The 24539-nt window shown below is 36.9% G+C and overlaps 1 protein-coding gene across 7 annotated transcripts; it reads left to right on the top strand.

Moving 5' to 3' along the window:
* The first annotated feature begins 7579 nt into the window (after nt 1–7579).
* On the top strand, nt 7580–24318 carry LOC105034760 (uncharacterized). Of its 7 annotated transcripts, none has more exons than XM_073258015.1 (6): nt 7583–7952; nt 8033–8109; nt 8202–8353; nt 8436–8517; nt 17900–18027; nt 23833–24318. In XM_073258015.1, the coding sequence occupies exons 1-5, from the start codon at nt 7919–7921 to the stop codon at nt 18011–18013; spliced, it is 459 nt and encodes a 152-aa protein (XP_073114116.1). In that variant the 5' UTR covers nt 7583–7918; the 3' UTR covers nt 18014–18027; nt 23833–24318. The 7 variants fall into 7 exon arrangements, with proteins under 7 accessions (XP_010908330.1, XP_073114116.1, XP_073114115.1 ...); XM_073258014.1 differs by having other exon boundaries at nt 23443–24318; XM_073258016.1 differs by lacking the exon at nt 23833–24318 and adding an exon at nt 18516–18751.
* The last annotated feature ends 221 nt before the right edge of the window (nt 24319–24539 follow it).

Raw genomic sequence — 24539 nt, 5'->3', positions numbered from 1 at the left:
GACTGGTTGCTAAGGGATATAATCAAGAAGAAGGAATTGATTTTGATGAAACCTTTGCACCTGTTGCTAGATTAGAAGCTATTAGACTTCTACTTGCATATGCTTGCTTTATGAAATTCAAATTATTTCAAATGGATGTTAAAAGTGCATTTTTAAATGGATATATTGCTGAAGAAGTATATGTAGAACAACCTCCTGGATTTGAAAATCATGCATTTCCTAATCATGTCTTTAGATTAAATAAAGCTTTATATAGATTAAAACAAGCACCTAGAGCATGGTATGAAAGGCTAAGCAAATTTTTACTAAATAATGGTTTTTCAAGAGGTAATGTAGATACAACCCTATTTATTAAAAGAAATCAAAATGATATGCTAGTTATACAAATTTATGTTGATGACATAATTTTTGGGTCTACTAATGAATCCCTTTGTCAAGACTTTGCTAAGCTTATGCAGGGGGAGTTCGAGATGAGCATGATGGGAGAACTCACCTTCTTCCTCGGACTCCAAATCAAACAATCAAAAGAGGGAATCTCCATCACCCAAAGCAAGTACACCAAGGAACTACTCAAAAGATTTGGAATGGAGAACTGCAAACAAATTGGCACACCAATGAGTCCCTCATGTAAGCTTGACAAGGATGATGAAGGTAAATGTGTAGACTTAAAATACTATAGAGGTATGATTGGCTCATTATTATATTTAACTGCAAGTAGGCCTGATATCATGTTTAGTGTTTGCTTATGTGCTAGATATCAATCTAATCCTAAAGAATCTCATTTGAATGCTGTTAAAAGAATCCTTAGATACTTAAATGGTGCTCAAACTCTAGGGTTATGGTACTCTAAGGACTCACAAATTAATTTATTAGGATATTCAGATGCTGATTTTGCTGGATGTAAATTAGATAGAAAAAGCACAAGTGAAACTTGCCAATTTCTTGGAGTTAACCTAATCTCATGGTTTAGCAAGAAACAAAATTCGGTGGCACTGTCTACGGCTGAAGCCGAATACATTGCAGCCGGAAGTTGTTGTGCTCAAATCTTGTGGATTAAGCAACAACTCGAAGACTTTGGAATCAAACTTAATGAAACACCAATAAGATGTGATAACACAAGTGCCATAAATCTATCTAAAAATCCAATTCAACACTCAAGATCCAAATATATTGAAATAAGACATCATTTCATAAGAGAACATGTTCAAAACAAAAATATAATTCTTGAATATGTTTGCACTAAAAATCAATTAGCTGATATCTTTACAAAGGCCCTTAGTGAGGATAGATTCTGTGAAATTAGAAGAAATCTAGGAATTCTAGATCCATATGCCTAAATTTTTCTCAATTTCCAAGATTTGATACTTAGAGCTCAATTTCCAACATCTATCCTGGTCCCAAAAGCTCAAGTTTATCATTTCAAAAACTTATCATTGAGCAAAATTCCTTCTCCCAAAATTTTGAATTTTTTTGAAATTTATTCACATTTTTTCTGAATTTCTGAACTTCATGAGTCGACCCCCATGAGTCGACTCAATGGCAAACTTGTTATTTCCTCAAACTTCCATCGGGTTCATTATTTTTATAAGGGACCCTGTTTGTGAGACGACTCATCTTCTCATCGTCTTCCTTCCAAAAGCCGTCTTCTCCAATTCTTTTTGTTCCAAATCCAAGGATCCAATTCGAAGCAATTCTTCCTCCTCCTCTCCACCAAAAATCGCCACCTTAGAAAGGGATTTTCTATGTTTTCTCGCATTGCTTGGCGCGGTTGGAACGTGCCCTAGCACTTTACCGAACTTCCAAAATTCACTTCTTTTCTCCACCAAAATCCTTCTTTACTCTCTTGTGATCCCTCCTCCACTCAATCAAGTGTTCATCCAAGTCTCATTGCCTGCTAATATATTGAATATGGCTCCGAAGATGAAACTTCCTCAAAGAAGAAAGTCAATCCGTGAGCCTGAAGAAATTGTCCGAAAGAAAAGGCATGCTCAGTCTTCAACTGCTCCCACTCCAGTTTCAGTACCTGCTCAAGGTCCCTCTCAATCCCTCCTAAGCCCCAGTAAGAATCCTCTTTCCGATAGAAAAGTCGAAACCGGGAAAAATATAGATTTTTGGTTCTTTGAAAAAGAGGACTTTACATTTGCAACTAAGATTAAAAATCAAGGATGGGATTTCTACTGCTCCCTTAAGGAAGTCACCTATGTCGACCTAGTTAGAGAATTCTACCAGAATCTACATTATGGAAATGGGTCAGTGACTTCAACTGTCAAGGGTATTGATATTTGCTTGGATTCTAGTATATTGGGAGAAATACTTCAGTTGCCTAGTGAAGGATACTCATATATGGAACTCCCAATTAAAGAAGAGGGGATCAGAATTATTCTAGGAGAAACCTATTCAGGAAGTTTAAACAAATTGGAAGCAAAGATTTTGTCCATTGAGATGAGGGTCCTGCATCAGATGGTAACAAAGCTCTTCTTTCCTAGGAGTGGTAGACATGACTTACTTTCCAGCAGAGATGTATGTGTCATGTTTCATGTCATCACTCAGACCCCCCTGAACCTCCCTGCACTTATGAAAGAGGCCATGAGAGAAACTTTGAACAGATCCAAGGCACACTTGCCTTATGGTATGGCCCTTACTAGAGTATTTAGGAGGTTTGGAGTTAGCTGTGAGGGGGAGGCTTCTACTAAACTCTCTCATGTGGACACTTTCAACCAACACACCCTGCACCGAATGAGATTTACAAAGACTGATGGTGGTTGGATCAAGGGATCTGAGGAGAGAACTGAAGAGAGAACTGAGGAGAGAACTGAAGAGAGAACTGAAGAGAGAACTGAAGATAGAGCTGAAGTCAGAACTGAAGGCAGAGTAGAAGAAGAAGGTCCATCATCTCCTGTCCATGACTTCAGGGCAGCATCACCAAATATCCAGTTCATACCTGATACAGAGGCTGGCCCTTCAGAGTTTACTAGGATGCCCACACCAGTGTATCAGCCAGAGAGCAGAGCACCTCATTCAGAGTTCAGACTGGCTGACAATCAGATCGAGCATATATCACAGCGTGTGGCTTCTTTGCTGTCTAGCCAGTGGAGTAGTACTTCTTTTGCACCTGGAACCACTTCTTCTGATCAGACCATGACTCCCCACATCTCCACTGTGTTTCAGATGATATCAGATCAGTCCATCCTGATTCAGCAGCTTGAGGACACAGTCTGGAGACTGATTGGCAGAGTTCTAGACTTGCAGGGGCAAGTCCTTGCTTTGGCCCATCCCAAGCCACAGGAGTCAACTATTGAGGTCACAGACCTCACTACAGAGGCTGGCAGGCTCAGAGGAGCTCTAGAAGGTGGATATGAATTACTGAGGAAAGAGATCCGAGGATCGAGTGAGCATGCTACCACTCAGTTCACTGCTCTACTTCAATCTATTTCCAGAGCACTGAACGTACTTGATTCTATCAGACTCACCCTTTCTGTTCAGTCCTTAGCATCTCAGCGTACTCAGCCTCCCAGTTCATCTCGCTCTCCTGCTCGTGCCAGAGGCAGACGGGGTAGAGGACGCACTTCTGATCCATCAGCTTCTCATCTCATATCTGATGACTCCGATCCTTGACTTGTCTTGATCATTACTAGATCCTAAGTGTTAGTGTCTTAGGATATGTATTTTGGGGCCATGTATTGACAATTAGCTGGTTGATTATTATAATATGAACTATGTAATGAAATAATTATGGTTTTAATGGAATCATCTTTTACTTATATTTCTACCTTTTGTAATGATGTCGATCATATTTTGGTTATATATATTCTTCTTGTTGAAATATTGTCTTCTCTTTGTTGTTGTTTGCTGTTGATAATTGCTATATTAAGGGGGAGCAAACATCTGTGATAAACTCTAAAGGGGGAGAAATTAAAGAATTTTTCAGAAAAAGGAGAAGTTAACCATGTCTGATGATGTCAAAAAGGGGGAGAAATTAAACAAAAAGCAACTCATTAAAAGCAAAATCCTAAATTATGAAAAAAAAAAAGGGAGAAATTAAACAAAAATTGGAGAAATTAAATAAATTAAATAAAAATTTGAGAAATTTGGTATCAGACAGAAATTAAACAAAAAGCCATCCATCAAAAGCAAAATCATAAATTATGAGCAATTAAAGAAAAATTATGAGCAATTAAAGAAAAAGCAATCAAAACTACAAATTATGGGAAATTAATGAATGAATTGAAAATTTAAAGAATAATATCAAAAATACAAGGCTAAATACAATGCTTTACATATGCTCACCTTGATACATCTTTTGAAAGTTTATTTACCTTGATACATCTTAAGAAATTTAACTTACTTTGGTACATCCTAAAATTTTTTTTAACTTGCTCTGATACAATATAAAATTTGCTCTGATACAATGTGAAATTTTCTCTGATACATTATAAAATTTGCTCTGATATATTGTGAAATTTTCTCTGATACATTGTAAAATCTTTTCTGATAACATTGTAAAAATTATTTTTCTTGCTCTGATACATTGCAAAACTTATTTTTCTCTTACTCTGATATATCTTAAACTCAAAATGATCTAATACTATTTTCAAATCTTTAAGAAAATGGACAAACTATTTTTGTATATGACCATTTATGCCAAAAGAATCATACTCTTTTCAAGCATATACACCTATAATGCATTCTTTTGAAATTAGTGATTCACATAAATATTTTTGTTCAAATATTTTATCATCATCAAAAAGGGGGAGATTGTTGCTCCTAGATTGATTTTGATGATTACAAAGCAGATTGAAGGGATACAAATAATTTTAAATTGATAAAGTCCTTATGCTCTTAAAGGGCAAAATCATAATTTCACTAAAATCCTGATTTGATAGTATTATTTGGTAGAACAAATGATTTGTAAATTATTGGTGAAAATTTCATTGTTTTTGAACTTATATTTTTGAAGTTATGAAGGTTTGAAGTGCATGAGTCGACTCATGAGTCAACTCATGGCACTATGAGCTGATTGGCACGCAAAAAATTCCCATAGCACGCTAGTTTTCTGGCTTGGCACGACCTGTGAGTCGACTCATGAGTCGACCCACAAGGCATGAGTCGACTCATGAGTCGACCCCTGCTGATTTGAGCCAAAAATTTCCAGAAACTCATTCTTTGATCTTTGCAACAGAAGTCGACTCATGAGTCGACTCCTGAAGCATGAGTCGACTCATGAGTCGACCCCTGCGACAGAAAATGTCAGCAACGGCTATTTTTTTTGTCCATTTTAATTGCCTTTTATGCTTCTTAAAATTGCTCTAACGGCTCTTTATCTGCCTAAATTGTTTTCTCTTGCTTCTAATGCTATAAAATGTTTCAAATGGTGAAAGAAATCGCAGAGGAAAGAAGATCAATCGGCAGATCAAACGAGAGATCAAATTCATTGAGAGGATCCAAAAGATATATGCAAAGTGATCAAAGAAATATTTGAGAGAAAAAGAAAAGAGGATCCAAAATCCACACGAGAGATTATGAAAGAGATTCAAGAGCATTCAAAGAGAGGATTTATCACGCCTATTGTTTCAACCTTGATCTAGAGATCTTTCAAAGCCTTCAAGAGATCTTCAATCAACGATCATCCTCTTCTCAAGCATTCATTCAAGCGTTCATCCACCTTGAGAAAATCCAAAAAGAGTTTCTTCATTTGAGTAAAGTATTTTTATTGCTATATTCGCTCATTTAAGGAGCTGTTATTGTATTAATTTGTGCTCTAAATTTTCTTACTCTTGTAAGTAATTGTTCTTGTTTTTGGAGGATTTCCAAAACAAGGAAAGGTTGATCCGAACCTGAAATCGGAGTGTTTTGGGTTTACTTGTACCCAGGAAACAAGTAGACTAGCTTGGGATAGCTAGTGTCGGAGTTTCCGACGTTTGTATTCGGATTGAATACAAGTATAGTGGATTGAAATTCCCAAGTAGGAGCTTGGGGAGTGGATGTAGGTGCAAGGTTGGCACCGAACCACTATAAATCTTTGTGTTTGTGGTGTGCTTTTTCGCTTCACTTTATTTTTTTATTATATTCTTGCATTCCTGCTTTAGGTAATTAATATTGAATTAAAATCTTTGTCTTGTTCATCATAAGTAATTAATTAAGTCTAAAATTTTTAGAAACCCAATTCACCCCCCCCTCTTGGGTTGCATAGCTGGGCAACAAGGATGTCATAATTTGAATATAGGATGTTATTATTTCAATTCAAGATGTTATAAAAATATCAAAAAAGCTCTTCTATTTTATTTTACATCTAGGATGACATAATATTGACATATAATGTCATTTTTTGGATCTGGGATGTCATAATTTCGTCCAATGGCATCATTTATTTACAGGATGTTATTTTAAACATCAAATATCATAATTTCGATACAGAATATCATAAAAATATCAAAAATAAGTTCTCTGAATTTTTCTTACTTGTACGATGCCTTAAAAACATCAAAACGTATGTTCAGTAGATGTTTCATGTACAAGATGTCATAAAATTATCGTTCAATATCATAATTTCAACATAATATTATAAAAATATTAAAAAATATTTTTTATTTATTTTTTCTACAAGATATCATAATATCGATGTATAATGTCATAATATTGATTTGGAATGCCGTAATATCATTACAACTACCTTTGGTAGGTGTTTCACCTATAATATATCATAATTTTTACGTCGAATGTCATCATCTTCACCCAAAACATCATAAAAATATTGAATTTTTTTTTTATTTTTTTAACTACCGAATGTCAAAATATTGATGTACGTGTCATAATATAGAGATATAATCTTATCATTTGGATCTAAGATATCATAATATCGTCAAAACTATCATCGATAGACATTTTAAATATGAAATGTCATAAATTTAATGTGGGATGCCATAAATTTGACTCATAAAAATATCAAAAAAAATGATAATATTTTTATGACATGCTGTACTCAAATCTGAAAAGCGAACTCTATCTGAAATCTAACTAAGATATTAACTTCACTTAACTACTAAGAAGCGGCTGTAATAAAAGAACGATCAGAAATCATAAAAAAATATCTACAAATGACATTTACTTCCTAATGGATGGGATATGTTACTTGGATAGACGTATATTATCTAGATGCTACTCAAGAATCTTGGATGTAGAATTGTAGTTAAAAAATTTTTTTTTGGATGGGCAGAAGTTCAATAAAAGGAAGAAAAGGAGAGAAGAGCAGCATTCAAAATTTCTTGCCAGATGAAAAGATATATCAGAAATCATTTTGAAGGGAAAGAATATTTTGATTATATTAAAATTAAATTAAAATTAAAATTAAATTATAATATATATTAAATATATCCGATAATGGGATAAGATACCGTCTTCATTTTTCTCCGCTCCTACGGACGGCCAATCACATTGAAAATGGTGTATGAATCAATCGAGAGAGACGGTGCCCTCCACATCAGACTGTCTACACCACAGGCGGTGCACAAAGAATTACTCATACGAAGTCTCTCGATCAGGCCCATCAAGGCCCGAAACTTGGATCAAAAGTGACCGAAGTTCCAAACTTCACCCCTTTCGTCCACCTTTCCCACTCACCGTCTCGCTCTCTCTCCCCGACCTCCCCTACCTCTCGAAAAGAAAAAAAAAAAAAAAAACAAAAATCTCTCGATCAAGCAAGTTTTTGATATTTTCTAAGGTCGGCGATCAGCTATAGGTCATTAATTTACATCCTTTGACTTCATTGATTTTTCTTCTCTCTTTCTCTAATCTTCCTGATCTGGTCATTCCCCTAATTCTTTGTACAAATGGCGGACTACCCTATATTTTAGTATTTAACAAGTTAACTACAGATTCTTGAACTTTAATACCGACGCTTCATGCTTTATTGCTAAATAAGATGAAAACTGCTTGTTCCGTAGCTCATTATTCAGGTTTTGTACCTTGCTTTCGTCCTTTCTTTCTTTGGATTATATGTTTCTATATTTCTTAAACTGAATTTGTTGTCCTTTAGGTTTACTTCTGTTCAACAGGCATAGATCATCTATTTCGATTCGGCAAACTAGGAGGATCAATTTCCAGTTTGTTAAGGTTCACCAGAAATTATGCTGCTGTTTTGGATAATTTGTGCATCTTGCAAGCTTACTTAATTCATTCTGTAATTTATTTTATTTTTTTTGCAGATCTCAAGGATACCAATTCGGCAGTCCTTTGCCAATTGTAAGCAAATAAAATGTGCCGCAACTGGAGGGAATGGCCATCGAGAATTAATGTCTAAAGACAGATTTGATTCTTCTGAGCCATTTTGGTTGAGTATGATCAAGGATGTTGCTTGGTAACTGATAAATTTCCTGGTTATGTGAGTGTTTGCTGTTTTTATGCTTGACCAAATTTGTGAATTTTGATTGTTTCTGCAGGAGTTTGAGATCGTTGGCTGTCTTTTTGCGTGAGCAACCTATTCAGTTGAAGTATATAGAGTGGCCCACCTTCCAAAGCACGGTAGGTGTATCTCCCTAAAATGAGAAAGGACAAGAAAACAATTTGTTTGTTATCATGCATATGTTGTAACAATTTTTGTTTTTACCAATATGTCTCGGAGTATGTCTACTTAGTTTGTCATGTGAAAGGAGTATTGTGTTTTAACTAACTAGTTGACGCATAAAGCTTAACGTTTGAGGGAAGGGGTTAACAATGTATATCAGGCCTTAGCACTGCAGCAAACAGTTTTTGGGCACTCTTTTTGTGGCATATAGAAGATAAAATCTGGTTGGGGCTGATCTTGATCAGGCAGACGATGCCTAATATAATGGATTCAAAGTCCCAAATGGTGGCAGTCTTGTTTGATACCAAATGCAGTTAAGATGTTGCTTTTCACACTTTAAAGGATTGTGACTAGTTATATGAGCTTAAAGTGCAGTAGTGGAGTAGGTAATCCTTCTTACTGTGTGTCAATAAGTTAGAGGTGGCAATTGAGTCTGGTCAGCTCTGATTTATGTCAGGTCAAGGTGTAGATACTGAGGAATAGTTTTCAACTTGCGTATGGCATGTCCAATAATCTCAAACCAAATTTTTGAGATTTTGGTGTTCACATTGGACTAGTGCATTTGTAGAAATTAGGACACATTTAACTGAGCACTTACACATTTTCTACATGGAGAAGGAGCAGTTGTATTTTGATGATTGAGTAAAAGACAAGATAGAATAGGTAGAGGATAAATTTGAGTTTCGAGGGGATGAATAATCAACCCTTTCTTTATGTTTTGTGTTTCTTGTGTGATAGTTTATAGGAGGGCATATTAGTTTCAATGTCATCCGGATATTTCAAAATTTGTCTAGACACTTGGACAACCGGAGAATTCATGATACTCCTTGATACTTCAAATCAGTGAACTACGATATCATCATGGTTAAATACAACTTTTGGCACCTCTACCTTGAAGATTTCAGCTCTAACATAACATTTAGTAATTATTTATAATTTTTACTGAATTAAAAAGCAATTGGGCTAAGAAATTATTCAATTTATTCATACATTTGTGGATATTGAAAACAATATGTATAATGTGGGCATGTCCCAATGTCCTGTTTTGGAATGATCTCCCAGTAGACTCTTGTGGATATTTGACACTCGTGCTACATGTCTAGGTAACTTGCATTAGTTTGTTTCTCACTCTTCTTTGTATTTTCTTATAGTAGGCTTCTGCCTTACGCGGTCACTCCAGTTATTGGGAGTTCTGGAGTACTGACACTTATGGAAACTTCAAGTGACACAACATGGCACAATGTCAGTACTCCTTGACATTCCAAAAATAGGGTTCCGTATATACCTCCGATAGAAGTGGTGGCATTGGGCACTACTTTTAGGACTACCTACCAAAAAACACCTTAATGCATTTGATGGCACTTGAATTCTCAACTATATTATTACTTATGAATATTGCAATATTGTGTCCAGAGTCTCCTTACCCTTTTAGTGAAATGGCACATTTTTTTATTATCCCCTTTCTATTGTGATAGCATAACTCTTAATTATTAAAAGTTTGATTGAATTTTCAATTGATGTTGGCCATAAATATGTTCTGACACATTTATAATATTTTATTTTTACAAGTTAACTGAAATGTTAGACACTTGAGACTCTTGCAACCTTTATCTGTGTATAGGTAATGCTGGTAGACAATGAGTGTCACAAAGATGTGAACATTGTGATGGATGTGTGTAAACTTAACTGTGAAGGGAGTCAAAAGTATGCATTAGACTTTTTGGTACAATCTGCCTAAACATTGCTCCAAGTGACTGCCTATCATTGGAGCACTCTATGATCCCTTGATGAACAGCATATATCAGCTGCCTCGTAGAACACTCACTATACATGAAGAATTCATGACTAAATTCATTAATTTTGATTGTTTATATTCATTATTCAGCTTGAGAATCCACTATAAATTTTATGTCCATTTTGTTAGTGGGATAACTAGTTATCTGTAAGATACTATGAGAGGAGGAGGCTTTAGGATTAGATGGCTCAATGCTTATAATAGGGCTTTATTTGGTGAACACTCTTAGATATAGGAATCAAGAGGTTTTATGGAACAAATCTTGAGGGTACAGGTAAGATAGAAAGGCATGTGATGATTTGTGATTGTTTAGCAGCTTGAAAGGAAGGAGCGGGAAAGATGCTTTGGACATTTGGGTCTATATTCAAAGCTAGAGTTTGCTCAGGTATTGGAATAACTTTTTGTTGGAAAATCACACTTAAGAGTTAAACCAATTGAAAGGTAGAGTTTGCTCAGGTATTGGAATAACTGTTTGTTGGAAAATCAGATTTAAGAGTTGAACCAATTGAAAACAAATGATAGAGTATCAAATTAGGTTTGTATCGTTGTCTACAACAAAGACCCAAGGAGGACCTAGTAAGACAAGGTGCTCAGATTTGTGTGAACTATTGGCAATGAATGGACGACCCAAAGTAACATAGAAAAGAATTTGGAGAAGTTTGCAATAAAAATTGAGGTAGGCCTTCATAGAATACTTAGTAAAGTAGAATTTTAAAACCTGCCCCAAATAATCTGTGCAAGAAGTGATGGTTGTGGATAAGAAACTACATTTTCATAGAGTGACCTAGCAATGACATTTTCTTTGCTGCTTGTCATTGCCTTAAAACAAATTGCCAAACTAAAAGATAATCAAGGTAATGCTGAGGGCTTGGGAGTATGGTAAGCTGTGTCAGCATAGTTCCCACTTCCCAGTTATCTGGAAATGTTGGTTGAGCATGCTTCTTGCCTCGCCACATGGAATATGCCAGGGTAGGGAAGTATCAAAATAGAAACCAGAAACAGGTATTCATAGATTAATTTGCTGCTAGGTCCTTAGATTACCTAATGGCATATGGCTGCACCTATTATGCAGTTACATTGAAGATTCTTAAAGTCGTGTTGGAGGTCTTAGCTTCCAAACCAACTTCCATAGTTATCCTTTGGTCGGTGTCTCACCATCTTGGGGTCTGGTCAGCGCACTATCCCAAGTGTCGGGATGGCATGAGTTGGGAAATGGACTGAGATAGGGCATGACATCCTCCAACATGAGTGTCGAGAAGTGGTGCATTCCTTGCTATGAAGAAAACCAGGACGACCTCATTCCTTGGTATTTAAGACCTGGAAACCTAGAAACCTGGAAAGGATACTAAGTAGTGATACTATTTAGTACATAGCTATTAATTTTATCACATTTCTTTTGTCTTATTTTTCCTCAGAATGTTGAAGAGGAGCCAAAAAAAAATATAGTGGTGAATGAAATGAATTCCTTTTGCGGACCTGATGGACTGCTTGATCTAATCTATTACAAATTTCATTTGGATACGTATGTAGGAATTGAGCAAGCTCGCTTTGGTTTCCTCTTTATACCCTTCCCTTACAATCATGTTTTGTAGAAGTGCTCTCAGTCTGACTTCTTAAACTGGTTTGATTAATGCACAGAGTAAAGGACATTCTTCTATGGAATCTTTCCCTAATTTTGAAATATTTGGTCTCTTATCTTTCAAGTATTCACCTTTCCTTGAAAATCCCTCTTTCCCTCTCTTTCCCCTTCCCTCCCTCTTGCTTGCTTGCTCTCTTGCTCTCTTTTTGTGGAAAAAATGGAAAGGTGATGCCCCACCAGAAACTTATTGAGATAATGAAAAAGATTGAAAAGGATTAAAAAGCCTCACAGAGAGAGAGAGAGAGAGAGAGAGAGAGAGAGAGCATTGGATACAGTAATCTGGCTAGATAGACGATTTCACTAAATCAAGCAGCAATAATTAATTGTCTGAATGAGGTGAACTTGATTGGAAACTTTGCTTAAGATGTTCTTTTAATTTTTTCTCTAGGTACGAGAACAAACATTTAAACTTAATTGATCCCAAGACCCTTGAAGCCACACTAGAATTTGGTATATCCTCCAATAGGTGCAAAGTTGTAGCAACCAAGATGGTTCGGACTCTAATCCGAATTTCCTGCACCAGGTTCCATGTACTTTTATAAAATGACAAGAGATGGTCCACTTATTGTACTTCTGCAGAATGGATATCTATCATTGTGAGGTCACTTTTCTGGCAAAAACCTCTCTAGCATGTAGTTTCCTTTAGAGGATCAGCCACATAAAGTCCATTTTCTTGTCAGGAGTTGCTGCCTTCTGCAGCACTCTGATTCTGGAGACATGATCCCACTTTGATTTGCTAGGTGTAAAATGGTTTTACCGTAAAACAATCCTTGAGTGATCCCATACTCTGAGATGGTTGTGGAGGCTGAAACAGTTTCCAACAGTCTAAAGAGCTCTTCTGCTTGCACTGCATCTAAAACAAATCTGATAGTAGTATTCTCTATAGAAGATGACTGGGAGGCTACCATAACATTGGGTTACTAACATTTGCTGAATGCCTGAGAGAGGAGATCCACTAATGGGTAATCACCCTGCCAACAGTCTGCTCAGAACCTGATCATATTCCCCTTTCCAGAATAGATAGCAATGCAGTTTTTCCTTGCACAGCATCCTCCCTTTTTTGATCCAACCTTTTAAGGTTTCTTTTGACTAACATTATTACTAACTTGGTGACTTAATACAATTTTTGGTCTTTGCCAAGAAATAACTATAGCATTGAAACTAGTGGCAAAAAAAAAGTAATTTGGTAAGTAACACCTATTTCTCTGCTGTTTAGTATTGGAACATAATTCAAATAGGGATTTCTTGTGTTCATATCCTGATATTTAAATGTTGGCATCAATATCAATGAAATAAACAAGGATACCTTGACAGCACAAAATTTTTGTTATGTCCACCATGAAACAACAAGATATGCATGTCCAGCATATCTTTCTTTATACACACTTGCTCCCATCACCCCATCATACTAACCCCCAAACCATCTCATCATATGATTGGAGGGTCAAGATTGAAGCCCGCCTCACCCTCTTTGTTTTGCCTGGCTTCTTTCTTTTGTTCAAAACATGCATCACCTCGGAAGAAAAAAAGAATGAGAAGGGGAAAAAAAGGAGAAAGGTCGATCCAATTTGGTGATTGAGTGGTCCAAGTACTCTGAAGTCCCAATCTAATGTGCTGTTGAATCCTAGTGGGCTACAGAATAGAGGAAATAAAGAAAAAAAAGATTATTTAAATGCAAGTTTTGAAAATTTTAGCAAATTAAAAGCTTGATTATCCCATCATAAATTGGGATCCAAGAATATCTTGTGCTAAGAGCTTGCTAATTCCAAGAAGTTCCACATTGATATACAAAGTTTTCCATTGCCATTAAAAACAAGTTGTCAAAGCATGCATTCTCCCTTGTGATATCTCTTCATGTAGATGAGGAGGCAGATGACCAGCTCCTTCATTCATCCACTCTTCACTATAGTATTTAGGATTGAGGGAATTAGACAAGCAATGTAAGTGGCATGCTGCTCTTTGTCCATCTTTGGACCAAAACTTTGTACACTTCATTATAGGACTACTTTCTTCATTCACATTTTCCTTCTCATGCTTGAAAATCCTTTTTGCATGTATTTAATCATAGTAGGCATTGTGAAGCGTGGGTATGTCAGTGATACAGTCCCATAACATAGAAAAAATTGGTTCAGTGGTCCAAAAATTTTCAAGTTTATCCCACCAAATGTCACCGCTGACCAAGAATTCTTTGATTTTTGGGCTTTTTGATGTCATTGTTTTTGTTGAACCTCCAATTTTCATCAATCACCATTTATTGCAAGACTGAAGTTACAACATAAATTTGCTTCACGAGAATAAGGGTAGAAGCAAATCTACTTTTTATTATATATTGTTATTAGCAAACTATGATTAATCACAGAAGATTTCTCATCATTCTCACATCCTCAACAATTTGACCAATCCATTATAATTGTTCAAACCTTTCATTTGAGCTTTGATCCAGTGCACAAATAGCTTTCAATGCCAAATTAAGAGTATGTGTGACACAAGGTGTCCAAAAGATAGAAGGATATTTTGCTTCAACTCTCATAGCAGCTGCCTGAAGCATGGCAGGTCCATATTTAATTGTATCACATTTGGAGGCCCATCTTCATTGATGACTTCAATAACCAACCTTGCTATATGTTCCACATTCTTTATTTGATCAGTTGCATCTATTGCTTTCAAAAAAACTGGTTCATTTTTGGATACAGCCATGAAGTTAATCAAGCTTCACTTTTTATTTGAATCCATGCACCCCTTACCAACAAATGACACTCCCTTGTGACTCAATGATTGCTTGATTGCTTTGAGAGCAGCCTCTATCTTATCTTTCTCAGCTTGTTGAAGTGTGTTTTGAATCCTAAGTTGGAATGTACCCTCCAAGGAATCATCACATGCATGCTTGATCATGACTTTGAAATAAGGTGACTGATCAAATAAATGACAATCCATTGGCATAAAAAGCATGAGCAATCAAAGAGCCACACTCATCTATTATGGCAACATTGAGATATTTAAAGAGAGCATTATTCCCTTTTCTATTCTTCCCATATTCTTCTATGTTGGGTAAAACCAGATTTGTGTTAAACCCACTATGGACTTCTTTTCATGTTTTCTTTATTTTAGATATATCATCATGTTTTTTGAAGTTGGCTAACATCCCATCAGCAGCAGCTGACCATACTATAATTCCATGATTTGGGAGATGATGGGCTCTAACTTAATAATATGTTCCTTTATATTGTGCTTTCAAAAATTTGCACAAAAATTGTGCAATTTCCACCACCTGATATTAGCTTTACCATATTGTCAATGAATTGCCACAACAGTCCATCAATTGAATTATCATCTTTTCTTTTCCTTTGCCACTTCCATTAAGAAAAAGGAAAAATAGAGAAGGGATGAAGGGGGGAAGATAGAAGAGATCACGAAAGTGACATGACTTGAGATGCTGGGAAGAGGCAACTAGAGGTGAATAAGCATACAAGGTGAGATTTCAGCTCTATTACTTGCCTTCTATCATCTCTTATTTCCTTTTATTTATTTTTTTTATTTTTTCCTTGTTTTGTAGCCTAGTTGGATTAAACAGGAGATTGGTGGGCTTTGGAGTAGGTTAGGCCGCCTAATCACTAGACTGCATCAGCCTTTCTTTTCTATTTCCTTCTCATGTTGCTTCCTTCCAAGGTGAGGCATGCTTCAAATGAAAGCAGCAAGATGAAACAGAGATGCAGGCTTCAATCTTGACCATCCAATCAAATGATCAGATGGTTTGGGGTTTAGTGTGCTGGAGTGATGATAGAGTAAACATATCATTGAGAAGGATATTAGGGACATGCATATCATGTTGTGTTGCAGTGGGACATGACATTGCTGTGGCCAAGTACTAGTGATGGCAAAGAGAGGACATTGCTGAATCTAGCAGTGCAATGGAGGATGATGAAGGGGAGCATTTTGATGAACTTAGTGCCAATGTAAAAGTCAAGGACAAGAGGATGTGGTGGAGGCAAGAATGGGGAAGAAGCAAAGGTGGGAGACATCTTAGAAGGGCAAAGAAGCAGATGTGGGAAGCATCTTAGAAGGGCAGAGAAGCAAGGAGAAGATAGTGAAACTTTGAGGATTTGTGAATTGAAGTGGAAAAAGGGAGGTAAACAAGAAGAAGAGGCTGGATGATATAAGTTAGATTTTAGTTTGATGCTAGATATAGTATTACTTCTTCACTTCTTTTTTCTTTAAAAATACATTAGTTAACTTGGGCTAGAGCTTGGCTACACCATTTGGAGCTTAGGTCCATGTCCAACTGATGACAGACCCTGAGCTATTGTTGGAGTTCCTGCCTATGTGACGTTATGCTATATTACCTAGTTCATTGGTCCACTTGATACAAATTTGAGTTCATAATTCAAAATTCAGTACCTTCCAATGAACTCAATTTGATAGGGGTATGATTAGAAAATACATTATGTATAGTTGAATAAATTATTATTATAGCTGATCCCAATTAATTCAAAAATAAGGCTTACTTGAGTTTATTTGAATGCATATCAAATTTTTGTCAAGGAAGGTGGCTATTGGAATCAATTCCATTTCAAAATCCTAAGCAAAAGACTAATAATATGTCATTCATATGATAAGGTTTAAAATCTATGCACCGTCCGATCTATATAGGATTTATATGGTTCACCACTTCCCACATTGAGAGATCCAAGAACACCTTCCACCACTTACCCAAGTTGTTTACTAACTACCAGAAGCCTTTCTAGCGTCCCAACATTCGTGATCCCAAATTGAAATCTTATACTTGCTGGCCTCCTCAGTTTTCATGGGATAAGGCAACACTGAAATTCATCTTGTGATCTTATTGATTCAGATAAAACTTGGCTTCTCAGGGTTTGAACTAGAGCAGACTGTATTGCAATTGGTATGAACATACTGATTTGTAATATGCCTATGTGTCTAGTGTTTTGATTTACACTGTCACGGTTTTGATACTCCTTTTTCTTGGCCCTTTGGACCTGCAAGGGTATGCGACCTGAAGTGATCCTGAATGACCTTTCTTGCATTACTGCCTTAACCAAGCTTTGCTCAAGTATCGTCAGTTGTCATCCATTTGTAATTACAAGCTATCTAGTACATTTTTCCTTTCCCACAAATATTCTGAACTAAATGTCTTGGTTTAACTTTCAATAGCATCTTTTAGAATTTGCTTCTGTTTACTGTTAGCCAGGAATATTTGTCAATTTTATGCTGTGACTTTCACGCACTGGAGAACCACCGTAGCAGTTGCATGTTGCCATGATCCTACATTACTTATGGCAAAAACTATGCAATTGCATTGACCATTTATCTTTTCCTTCATGTGATATGATGTCGACCATTTTATCTTAAGCTATTTCTAGTATCTTACTTGACTGACTATGAGAAGTGAAGGAGTCCGAAATGAAACCTATTTAAGGAATTACAAACATGTTTAAAATGTTAGTGATTATCTACAGAATTGGTACACCTCTAATAATAACCATGGTATGAAATCTATTAAGAAGGAAATATGCGGTATATTTGATTAATTTGTCCGCAATGATGGCAAAGCCTTGCATTTATCTTCTTCCAGAATGTTTAAGTTCCAAAACTTCCAGTGACAATGCTGCTCCTGCCAGACTCATATTGTTGAATTTAGTTGTCAATCAAACATCTGTCATTATATGTTTGCTAGTCTCTTTATCATCTCTGAACTATACTATCTTTTAGTCAGTGGATGTGACTCTAATTGTGATATTTGTGGAATTTTGAAACAAAAGCCTCTCATGAGTCATGATGCAGGTTTTTTGTCCTAAAACTTTATTCAATTAACATTGCTTTTGGAACTCCAAATCTGGGAGAATTTCTTGATTTCTTTCTAATATGAAATGTTTGGGTTTTCTTGTAGGTGAAGACAGCTTCCCTAACCCTCGTTCTTGTTGCTTTTCTCATTGTTGCATTGTCCTCTATTGACTCAGCCCTCTGTTATACATCAGCTTTACTGGTCAGGAAAACTGCATAATTACAGGTGTAAAGGTAATGTATTGCAATGATATTTATGTATTTCATCTTGCATCAGTTGATTGTGTTTATGATTTGGACATGGAGCAGCAGGTTGCATATACCTGACTAAATATTTAATTGTTAGATACCACGTCATAAATTGAATTAATAGTTTTCCTCCTCCCAATCTATCAGAATTTTTTGAAAGCCTGGATACCAGTGAATGAAATTAGTTTCTTGACATTGATTTGTTAAATAGCAATAAACTCGTTATTGACATTGATGTGATAGTTTATTTTGCTCACGGTAACATTGGCTTTTGGTTGAAGAGCCCCAGTCTTATTTTATAATGATGGTGCCAAGATCAGAGAAATCTTTAGATCCTCATTTCAGAGGGAACTTGTTATTGGGCCTGTCATCTTCTGCATTTCTCCATAGGATGAATAGAGTTGATTACTTAGTGAAGGAATAAATTTTTGAGGTTTGAGAGTGCTGCTTTAAATTGATGTTTGCCGGAATAGGTTTCCAAGGGGTTTTGTTCCAAGATCATGGCCAAAACCAAGAAAATCTATGGTCCTGAACTGCTGGTTTCGTGTATGGCATCAACGTTTTAGCAGCTGCCCTATTTGATGTTATGTTTATTAGCCAAAGATTGTAGATAAGCTCTCAGTGGATTGTTCGATATAAATACGCTGTTTCTAGGAGTTGGAATCCATAATCTTGACTGGAGAATGACAATGTGTAATTCCTTTTAACATGTTTGTATTGTCATATATCCATTGCCATTAGGGGTGAAAATAGTATGGATAATATTCGTCTGCATCTATTTTCATATTCGAATCAATCCGGATATGAAAAAAAAATTTAAGATCCAACTTATATCCATATCTATATCAATATGTGTAAAAAAAAAAAAATATGAATATGGATAGGCAATTATCTAATCCATATCTGAATATTCGAATTTATTTGAAATTTTATATAATATTAAATAATATTTATTAATTTTTAAAAAATATATAATCATATAAATTTGCTATTAACTAGATTTATCAACTATTTTTGATTCTGTCATCATAAAGTTTAATTATCTAATTTATATTTACAATTATATCTATAATTTGAGTATCCGAATTATATTTATATTCGTTAAAATAAATATGAATGTGAATTTTTGTATTCGAATAATATCCGTAACCGTATTTATATTCGTCAGACAAAATAAGTATGGAAATGGATATGTTAGTATTCGATCCGGTTTTAGTTTTAATCGCCATCCTCTTAGCATATTTAGGAGCTCTTTCATTTACATAATTTTCTTGGAACTTTCGATAGGGCATCATTGGCATCATTTTTCCCCTTATCTTAATGCCTACCAAAAAAGGAGCATTAGCTAAACATCATTCCCACGACTCTTTCTTATGTTGCCCCAAAGTGAGGATTTTAGTTAAAACTGTTGGTCGTCTCACATTATCAGGATGCCATCAGAAGTTCCTTCAACTTTGCCCAACTTTTGCAAGTTGGATTATTTCAAACCCCTTATTAAGTTTAAAAACATCTCTATGATCCCAATCTTCTTTAGTGTCTTGGCATGACCACAATGGGGGTGTTTCTTTCTATTTGGGCGATAGCCATCCGTAAAATACTCTTAAAAAATTAACTAAGAGGATGTTTGGTTGGAAGGAGTGAAGGTCTGGAATCGGAATGAATGATTTTCATTCTAACCGTTTGGTTGGAAAGAGTCTCATTCTGATTCCGATTTCGGAATGAAATGGAAATGACTCAGTCTATATAGAACTCAATCCTTACACTCTTCTATAGATTCAAATTTTCATTTCAATTTCGATTTTGATCACGAACTAAACATTTTGGAAGATTTGACCATTCGGATTTCGATTCCAAACCATTTTAATTTTCATTCTCATTCTGATTTCGATTGCGAATCAAACACCTTCCAAGTGCATTGCTAGTCCGCATGACTAGCAACGGTGTATTTAGCACCAGTATGTCTTGGGTACCTAATGAGAATGCCATCTTATGTTGCATAGGATGTTTATTTTCACTCTACCATGAATGCCATTGGCTCTGCATTTCCCTACCTAAGCCACCTCTGAGGCACTTTGTATCTCCAAATCTCCAAAATGGAGCCACTGGAGCCTGCCTTTAGACACATCCAAATTCTATGCGAACTTAAACCTACTAGAACTGCATTGCGAAACACATCTAGCCTACTCCAATTAGCATCCATCATGGGCATATCGGATTTTTTGAGGGGAATTTTTAGTGCCACGTCTGGCCCTCACCCAACACTGGTAGCAAAAAAATTAAAAAACATAAAAAAAAAACTCCTGTATGTATAGATTGTCCATCTGCTTCTGCTTTTGCAGAGAGAATAAAAAGCTTGAGTCGTGACAACGTGCAACCTCCAGCATCTTCAAAGCTAGGGATGGCTCACCAAAGATTCATCTCATTCCCTTACTATAATTTTAGCTGTAGAAATGCAATCTTAGAAATCATGATGTCTGGTATTTTGCTTTCACGGTATTCATATTATGGATTGAAGCAATGTCAATTGAAAATAAGCTAATCGGTTTGACGGTTGGATTTTGCCAAGATTGTCCTCTCTCCCCCTCTTTGATCATTTTGTATGCTGATGTCCTGGATGTTTAGAGTGTCGGATCAGGGAGTGGAGCTGGAGCTCTATCGGTCCACTTCTAGGGCTCAACCATTGTCGCACCTCCTTTTTACAGATGATTGTCTTCTTATTGATCAGGCCTTCATCCGAAATTTGAGATATTTTGTATTTATTGTTGAGGCCTATTGTTGGACATCTGATCAGCTTGTGAATCTGCAAAAATTCATGATCATCTTCAGCCCCAAGATGAAGGTTCAGGTGAAACAAATGATTCGAGATAGGGTGGAGATCTAGGAGCAGACCGAGATCCTAACCTATCTAGGGATTTCTATCATGGCATTGCATCTTCAGAGGGTTGACTATAGGTCCATGAAGCAGTGGGTTCAGGATCGTCTCAAGGGTTAGCAAGCCAATGCCCTTTTCATGATAGACAGGACGACCCTCCTCAGATCGGTTTTGAGCTCTATTTCGATCCACCTATGGGTGAACACGGTTGTGCCGAGCTCTTATGTGAGAGAGTTGGAGTAGATATTTCGAAATTTCTTGTGGGGCTCAAGGTACGATATGCAGAGACTCCACCTGATGTTCTAGGAGGTGGTTTGCCAGCTTGTGAGGGACAGAGCCTTGGAATTCAATACCTATTGGTCAGGAGGGAGGTTATGATTGTCAGGTATGTTACTAGATTTTTTCTCTAGTCTGATTGCTTAGGAAGTAGGATGGTGAGGGCTCGATATGGAGTGTGGAGTCAGAGATTCTATGTTTGAGTTGTTCGCAATTGCTCCTTGATCTGAAAGGAGATTTGTGCCTACGCTCCTATAGTGGTAATCTAGGTCAGTCAGTTGATTGGAGATGCGATTTTGATCGATGTGAGTTAGGATGTTTGGATTTTCAGCTTGCCTCTCTTTTGATGGCCAATCTATGTTAATAGGGAGGTGGACAATCATCTGCATGTCTGTGACCTGTTCACTATTGATAGTAGGAGTTAGAGAGTACAAAATATGATATATTTTTTTGATGGTCTGCTTGCTAATTAGATTCTTGCCATTCTGATGTCCATCTATTGGAGTCAAGATTTAAAGGTGTGGGGTCATTCTTATTGCCCTAAGGCTCCCATGAGGGATCTTTCCGAGATGTGCAGGCTGGCACCACATAGGAAGATCGAGTCTGCTCAGATCTAGAGAGTGGCTGCTCATCCTAGGATGAAGCTCTTTTTTTAGAAGGTTGCTTGGGACTGGCTTCCAACGTGCATGTTATCGGGGATAAAAGCATGGACTTTCTGATCTCTTGTCTGACCTGCAGGTTGGAGGATGAGTCAACGGAGCATTCCCTCCTGTGTTGTCTGAGGGTGAGACTGATTTGGAGGAGGATAGGTAGTCGGCTTTGGCAGGCAAGTAGCAGCCTTTGGCTATATCTCTTCTTGGATGCAGTCCATTAGTGTACGGTTAGGAGTTCGACTTATACCTTGGGGGTAGGATGGCATATGTCGTTCATCAGATTTAGCTATCAGGATTAGTCCGATTTTTGAAGACAAGGTGGTGTCTGCACACTAGGTGTTAGAGAGAGCATTTGCTTAGCGATGGAGTATTGTCGTTTCAACATTGCCGGCCCATCCTTTGTTGCCCTGGATTCCTAGGACTTCCATACTGCTTCTATAGCAAATCGGAGGGTTATTTTCATTTTTTGGAAGCTTCTTTGTTTGGGATTTGTCAAAGTCAATTTTGATAGCAGTGTCAGGATGACAAGGGTGGTGCTAGCTTTATCATCCAGGGTTTGAATGTCAGGTTGCTGGCGATGGGGGGCTCATATTTGTATGAGCCTTTTATCCCGAGAGCTAAGTTTCGAGTCATCTGAATGGGCATTATCTGTGTTAAATAGGAGATATGAGTGTAGAGAATTTGCATATAAAGAGACTTGGCTACTATTATTAGCTGGATTCAGGACGATATGTTGTAGTTGGAGGCTCATCCGCTCCTTTGTGACATCTAAACTTTATTTCGTGAGTTCGCTGCAATATTTGTTCAGCATATCTTTTGAGAAACAAATAGCATGGCAGATCGGATTGCAGCTTATATTATCGAATATATCGGAGATTGAACCTAACGATAGGGTGAGATGTGCCCATGGACCCTGCAAGACCTCTTATTTTCTTATTTTATGAACTCTACTCACATTAGAGTGCTATGATCATCTGCTTGTACCAAAAAAAAAAAAAAAAAAAAAAGCTATTGCCATCGGTCTCTAATCTATGTAAAAGAGATTAAACTAATCACAACAATGCAAAATCTTAGAATTCATATATAAGTACATAAATTTAATAAGTATATTTGCCAAAATGAACAAAACTACAAAAGGTTGAGGCAGAGAAGTAGCCCATTTCAACCTCAATTGTCTCACAAAATCCATTTGAATCGGCAACTTGATGTTTCGGTGTCTTTCTGCCCCTCCAAGTTTCCCTTGCGACCGAATGCCCAATATTTCACCGCGTCCACCGCGTCCCTACCTTCTTCTATAGGCCTTTCTGCTTGGCTTTATTCTGATAGACCAAATCTCTTACTCGTTAATGCCAAGGGTTTCACCTCTATTCCCCGATTAGCAACAATATAAATGTACACCCACCTACTTCAAGAACCACAAAGGTCAAAAACTAGACTCTCCCATTATTTGTATGTGTTTGGTACGTTGTGATTCGCAGGAGAGCACAGACAGCCAAATATTGAGCACTCGACGCGAACATTTCTTTCGTAGAATGTCTCTTTCCATCGTAAAATAGCATGGAGCTCATGAATGTTTTTGCTATTAATTGGACTCTGCAGCATTTTTGATTTATATAGGAGATCTCACCGTGTTTACATTAACGAAAAGAGAGTCAAAACACAATCAAGTTCGAATCACTGCACGAAGTTCACATTGGAAATTCATCAGATACCCACGCCCTATATAGAAGGCCATCAAGCTCTCCTTTTTGCACCAAAAGTTTTGTTCAGGGCCTCTCAGCCTTTAGTTATAGTATTTAGCCTCTTCGGCTCCATGTCCACTTCTCCATCAATGGCTTGCTTGCTTCTCTTTTCTTTGGTCTTTCTTGCTCTCCTCACCAATATGGTAATGGCTCGGCTGATGCCTATGGAGAGCAAAGTGTTTGAGTTGAAGCTTGGCCCGCCGAAAGACGCTACTGGACCTTCCATTGGTGTAATCCCCCCTTGCAGGGAGTTGAAGACTGACAGCTGGGAGAAGTGCAAGCAGCCGCAAGGGAAGAATCATCGGTACTTATCGGGAGGTCATGTGATACTCATTGGGCTCGCGATCACCAGCTTTGTGATAATCTTCGCCTATGTCTGGGTCACTAGGGGAAGAAATAAAAAGAGCATGACGATATAGATGACTCTGTTGATCTGCTTCTTCCCTCATTTTCTTCTGCTTGCGTTGGTACTTTGGAGCAACAGGGTTGGCAAGAGATGTACATATTTTATGTAGAAAGCTAGAATGATGATAGAATGAAATATAGGGAAATTTGAACCAATGTAATTTGGTTGATGATATTTCGACCACTGTTCTCGTGTTTGATCTGGATTTCGTTATTCTTTACGTTTATTTAGATGTGTGGGTTTGTGTACGAGAGAGAGAGAGAGAGAGTTGAATTTATGAAAATTTTGAAGGTGCGGTTTGGCCTTCTTCTACTTCTTTGATGAAAATCTGTCTTTTTTTTCCTTCCTTTTAAAGTGTGAAGACGCGAACCAAATTGTTAGAGGTTATGACTTTGATGATTACGAGTTTGTTTATTTCTTCATTTATTAATTTTTTGGGTAAATAAACTCGAGTTAAGTTACTTGGCAATAGCTTCACTACGTTTCGCTTACTCCTCCAAGATGAAGTTTGTGGCAGTTTCTTCATGAAACTCCTCTTCCTAGTTCTT

This window comes from Elaeis guineensis, chromosome 5, assembly GCF_000442705.2.
Source record: "Elaeis guineensis isolate ETL-2024a chromosome 5, EG11, whole genome shotgun sequence".
In the NCBI taxonomy this organism is placed as follows: Eukaryota; Viridiplantae; Streptophyta; class Magnoliopsida; order Arecales; family Arecaceae; genus Elaeis; species Elaeis guineensis.
Note: the sequence above shows the minus strand (reverse complement) of the source record. Positions and strands in the feature narration are given on the sequence as shown.

Coding starts and splice junctions, on each gene's coding strand:
- LOC105034760 (XM_073258015.1), top strand. CDS start 7,919: ATGAAAACTGCTTGTTCCGTAGCTCATTATTCAG. Junction 8,354..8,435: donor ATGATCAAGGATGTTGCTTG/GTAACTGATAAA, acceptor TTGTTTCTGCAG/GAGTTTGAGATCGTTGGCTG. Junction 8,518..17,899: donor GGCCCACCTTCCAAAGCACG/GTAGGTGTATCT, acceptor GTTTTCTTGTAG/GTGAAGACAGCTTCCCTAAC.